The 5,808-nt window shown below is 47.5% G+C and overlaps 1 protein-coding gene across 2 annotated transcripts in view; it reads right to left on the minus strand.

The window, feature by feature from the left end:
• PFKFB3 (6-phosphofructo-2-kinase/fructose-2,6-biphosphatase 3) overlaps positions 1–5,808 on the minus strand; it is a 77,019-nt gene that overhangs the window by 52,246 nt on the left and 18,965 nt on the right. The window contains exon 1 of one of the 2 annotated variants that reach the window (XM_019644543.1): positions 2,895–2,989. The exons of the other annotated variant lie outside the window; for it this stretch is intronic. Within the exon in view, the coding sequence (XP_019500088.1) occupies positions 2,895–2,901 (7 nt within the window). The 5' untranslated portion in view covers positions 2,902–2,989. Of the gene's footprint in view, positions 1–2,894; positions 2,990–5,808 lie in introns of those variants that run through there. 2 annotated transcript variants of the gene reach the window in all.

Here is a 5,808-nt window from a genome sequence, read left to right on the forward strand (position 1 = left end):
CAGTGAAGCAACGTCCTCCACAACTAGACTGAAGAACAAAACAACAGCAACTTGTCTGTTCCCCTTCCCCCAATTCCCCACCGCTGTTCCCATCCCCCCAATTCTCCAATAAAAAAAAATCTTTAAAAAAAAAATTCCACAGGAAGGTGGCGCTACTGATGACCACTCTCCCCTACCCCTCTCCGCACCCCCCCACCCCGAAACAACTCCAATGACAGTGGCACAGTTTTGAGCCGCCTTCATTCCTCCTTTCCCTAAAATTATGATTCAGCTCTGCCTGTGGAGCTCCAAGCACAAGCACGTGACTGGCCAGGTTTGGAGTGCTTTGAGCTTTATCCTCACAACCATCTCTCCTAGGAGATAGGTGAGGAAAATGAGGCACAGAGACATGAAGGAACTTCTCCAAGGTCACAGTTACTGAACCCAGGAAGCGTGACCCAAGTCGACTCCAACCGTCCCACTTCTCTCCCTGGCATTCTCAGTCTCCAGCACAGAGCCTTGGGAGTTCAATCACACTGAACGAAACCCTGCGCGCTTATAAATGAATACAAAGGTGGCTAGGGTGGGTGACCTGCGCCCTGGCTCAGTAAGCAGGAGCAAGGAGGAGGATCTCATGGCTAATATTCCAAAGCACGCATTACCTCCACCTCCACAGCTGCTCTACCAAGCTGCATTAGGATGAGAATGGTGGAGTGGGGAGGGGCAAAGGCTAGGGACAAAAGAACAACTCTCTTTCCACCTTTGCCCCTACCCTAAATTTTTCATGCCCTAAGTAAGGTCTGTCATTAGGATATGGTCTCTTGGGAGTTAAAGATCTTTGAGGTCAGTTAAAATGCAAACTGAGCTACTATGACTTACACATGATGCTAATGAGGGATCTAAGGATTTGACAGGAGAGTGCAGGAGAGTACCTGAGACCTAGGGACTAACCCAGGGAGAAAGGGATCGGAAGGAAGCAGACAAACAGAAACCTTTCTTCTCTAAGCCTTGCTTTGGGCTAGACTGGGCACGCTCCAATGACTTCATACCATAGGGGCAGAGGAGACAAGACAGACCTAGGAGGTTAAGGATGAATAATCAGATGACTTACTGAAAGGAAGGAAAGTGAACCTGCAGAGATAGCTTCTAGAACTCCAAAAATTGTATTCTAGGTAGAGACCAAATCTGGATGCTGCCTCAGGAAAATTCCTCGGTTTGATATTTTCTGACTGTGTTTTTGATAAGAAATTGTAACCAGATCTGATAAAGTTCCACGAAAAAACAGATACTGCCTCTTTATACCCATTCCACACCTCCACCTTCCTCCCAGGGATGCTAAAATGGGTTATATTTGACAATTTAATACATGTAGCAGAGACAAAAATAGACTCCTAAAGTGCTCCTGTCTTTTCAGAAAGTATGAAGCGATTAATTCATAAAATGAATCCAAGACCTCTGTAGAAATCTTCATGCATCTTAATTACAGGCTTAAAGTCTGAAATATCAGACACTGACGGCCACAGAGAGAATCAGACCAGGTGTTTCCCTCCTGACCTTTCCGGGCACTTTAGCTGGTGCTGCCTGGGGTTGGTGGAGGGCTGAAATGTACTCAGGTCAAAGTCAGTCACTCATCCAGTCCTCAGCTCTTACTGCATTAGTCCCACTTCTAGCCTGGTCTTAGTAGAGCGGGGACAAGGAGAAGGAGTGTCAGATTTGAAGAGGAAGGGCTAGGAGGCAGTAAGGAAGATGGATGATAGTCAAATACTGTGTTCACATTTGTTAGTCAAGATTATTGTTTTAATAAGTACTACAGCTCTTATAGAAACAATGGGTCACAGATGTTCCCTGCTGGAAAATCTGACTCGCTGGTGTGATAGGCCTCCTGCATCTCTCGTAGCCCTGGCATCCCTCTGCCCAGGGCAACCTCCTTCTTCATCAGAGGTACAGAATCAATGACACAGCTAAACAGGGCTGAATGAATCCTCTAGTCCTATGCACTCAATCAATGCAGAAGCCCTTTGGCAAAATCATTACTCCCCAAGCACCCCATACCACCACTGAAACAGATGCATCATGAAAAGGCAAGAGCTTTGGAGTCTGGCATATAATAAGAATTTTTCAATCTTAGCCCCACCATTTTCTTACTGATATATGTAAATACCTAGCTGTATCTAGTTCCTGGACAGAACTCCATTAACTTTCATTCCTGACCGCCTCCGCGCCCCCGCCCCCGAAATTGACCTGAAATTCACCTCCCCCTCAATATTTCTGTTGTCCCCACAGGTCCAGTCTAATCTCTTGTTCACGAGTCTTTCAAATATTTGCAGACAAGCTCAGGTGCCCCAGGGCCGGTCTAGTCTGAGCTACACATCCCCCATTCCTCATGTGACTTCGTTTCCTGACCGGTCACTAGCTGAGTCACTCTCAGTAAGTTCACTCAGGGCCCTCTAAAGGAAGAGTCGAATGTAGCCAGTTCATTCTAGGCCCTGGGGGTGGGGGAGTCCTCAGCTAGGGGGCTGGGTCTGGGCCCCAAATCTGGCTGGAAGAGCTTGCACCCAGGAGGTGGCTGCGGTTTGGGGGAACCACTGTAGCCCTCGACCCTCAGGCGTTTTCCCACAGCAGCTGCGCGAGCTGTTTACACGCTGTTACACAGAACATCACGTCCAGATCAGCGGGTTGATTTGGTACCTCTTTCTGCCAAGCACAAAACAGCGACGTAGGGCACTTACGCTATGTACTTCCCAATTAAAGATAAAAATACTGCACGCTCTTACGCAATCTCCCAAGCTCAGAACTTTCATTTAATGCCTCTCCGTATCTCCTTCCTCTTCAGCGAGCGTGCACGATCGCCTCAGCCCCACCCAGCCCGGGATTCGGCTAACCACCTGCCGACCTATTTCCTCTGGCGAACTTACAAAGCATGGCCGCTCCCAGGCCTTCTTGGAAAAACCCCTGGGCCAGGAAAACGAAAACAGGCAGCAGGGAGGGGAAACACAGCGCCTCCACGGGCCGGCNTTTGACCCTCAAAGGGATCGCGACCCACAGGTTGAGAACCGCTGACTAACAGCTGGTGAGCGTAAGTCATTAGGATTATTATTAGGTTTCGAATGTATGAATTCCCATTATTTCTGTTTTGGTGGTATCGAGGAGGAGAAATTCCTAATGTCTGCACAGTGATTCCTCTGCTGGTAGCATCCTCCCTGTCTCTCTCACTACTGTTATTTACCCTTCTGCTCTCAGCCTAGTCACTTCTCCCTGTTAAACATCTCTGCTGTCCCTTCTATGGGCAACGGGGCCCTCCTGTAGTGCGGTGACCCGACCCCATCACGGCACTCAGCAATCTAGTAAATGTATCTTTGCTTCTTTGTCTCTCTCCTTAAGGCCAAGGACTGCAGTTGTTCATCTCTGAATTCGGAACACAGTACTGGACACACATTACTTGATGAATGAATGAATGAATGGGAATTTAAGTCCTCAAAAACTCAACCCTCTTAACTCTCACTGGCTCCCAGAATACAGGCAGTTTTTATTCGAGTAGAAGGGACCCTGAGCATGCAGTCATGTTTGCCCTGCTCTACTGCTTACAAGCCCTAAGGTCTTAGATAAGTCACTTAACCCTTCAGGGCCTGAGTTTCCTCACTTGCAGTGGTACAAAGAATACTGGCCTCATGGAGCTGTCGTTTTTAAGTAGCAGTGTGGAAATGTGCTTTGCAAATGTTAGTTAACGTTAGAAACGGTAGCTATTATATGGCCTGTGTTACAGGGTACCGAGACTGAGACAGGAAAGGTAAGTAAAACGGTGAAGCCCACCTGGCCCAGAGTGGCAGAAGGGGACATCCGATTGGCTCTAATGAGCGTACCTGCTCACCCACCTTCTCCTCCCACTTCACAGGTGTCAGCTTTTCACACTGGCTGCACCCAGCACCTTCCCTTCTTGTGAAGTAGGCTACCAAAACCATGTAGACCAAGAAGCAAGTCGACTTCCCATGACACATGACAATGACACGTCCCTTATGGAACAGATGCCAGCAACTCCTCTGATGCTCCACGGTGCGGGGACTTCCTCAGTGTCAAGGGCAAGGCCTGAGTGTTCCACCAGCTGATGCCACAGCATCTGTTTCTGATGCCCTGTTGGCTTTTGGGTTTCCCTCTGTGACTAAGACACCACATGGAAGACCCAGGGAAAAAAAGGGGAAATACCATCTTGCTCCTTCTGAGTCAGACCTCCAACTGCAGAATTCTGGGCTCCAGCCCAGACCTGCTGAATAGGGATTTGCATTTTGACAGCATCTCCAGTGAGTCACAGGAATTCACGTTTGAGAGGCCCTGTTGTCTCCCTGCTCTGTCCTCATTTCTTTGAGCAGTGGCATCCAACTTTTGATCACAAACTACTACCTCCCAATCAGATGTTTCTTTAGTTGTAAATTATACACGTGTGCTACTGTACTGATATATCATCCACATTATAAAACTTAGACAGAAAATGAGACATGAAAAAGAACGAGCTAAAAATAAACAGAAAGAGAAGTTACCATCTTTTTTTCCTGCACCCAAAGAAATCCTTTGGGGGCCAAGAAAGGCGAGCCCTGCCTTTCCCAACCACTGGATTAAAGGGAGAGCTCTCAGTGCAGAGTTCTGGGGTCCCGGATTTGGTAGCCTCCTTGACTTCTCTGAAAGCTCTTACTCCTCCGTACCCCACCCACCCTGCTCCCACAACCATCTCCTCACACTACTCCCCATCCCTCCACTTCTGCTCTTAAATCTTCCCATTCACATCAATGGCCCCAGGAATTTCTGTGGTTAAAAGTTTCTTGTCCCAGTTTAAAAGAATGTCTCCTGTTATTTCATTTGTTAGAAGCACAAAAAGAAAATATAAATGAGGGGTGGAGGGGGTGGGAGTGATTTTGCGAAGTAGATTTCTTTATGTTAAAGCGATTACATTCTTTCTCCTTTCTAGATCACCAAACAGTCCAAGAAATCACTCACAATGACAGTCAAGCTACAGAGATTTTTTTATTGCATCTATGCCTGTCACGCCTCCCGTTTGGGGATTAGTGTCTATTTCTGGAGCTCTGGTAGACAGCAACCATGGTCCTCCTGCTTGAAAGCAAAACCACCCCTCTCCTCTAGAGAACCAGAGGGTGGGCCCCCAAGGCACCTCCCCCCAATCCTGTCACTTCAAAATAACCAGACAGAAACCCAGGAAATTCAACGCAAAAAAGATTCCCAAAATGTTACTAATTTAAGGCTTCTGCAGACAGGAAATAGGAAAAGTCAAGTTTTTCCAGAAAGCAAGTCATACATACATACCCCAAATAAATATTTCAATATTTCAGCATCTAGACCCAGAGCCTCAAAGAAGCTGGGAAAGGTTTAAGGAAGCACATTTCCACGAAATAAAAAACTTTATAAAAATCTGAAATTGGGGGTCAGGCAGAGGCCACGCTTCCTAAGGGTCTCTGACCCTCCCAGCCAATCTTGTACACTGAGCTCAGCAACTGGGATTTTGCCCCAGGGAATAACATTTAGAGGGTGGCAAGTTTTTTAGAATTTTAAAAGATTCTGCACACTTATAAGTCTCCCTCTAGACTTCAGCAAACAACTTCCTTTTCCCCTGTTCCTTACCCTTCCCCCACCCACCAGTCAAGAGGAGCACCCAAGGCAGCCTGAAGACCAGATACAAAGGCCCACGATCACTATCAAAAATTCTGCAGGAGGGCCAGCCGAGTGGCGCGATGGTAAAGAACTGGCTTGGGACGCCAGAGGGCCCCGGTTCGGATCCCACATATGAGGGCCAGTGACACTGCCCTCCACAGCTAAGATGCTGAA

This window comes from Hipposideros armiger, unplaced genomic scaffold, assembly GCF_001890085.2.
Source record: "Hipposideros armiger isolate ML-2016 unplaced genomic scaffold, ASM189008v1 scaffold_88, whole genome shotgun sequence".
NCBI lineage: Eukaryota > Metazoa > Chordata > Mammalia > Chiroptera > Hipposideridae > Hipposideros > Hipposideros armiger.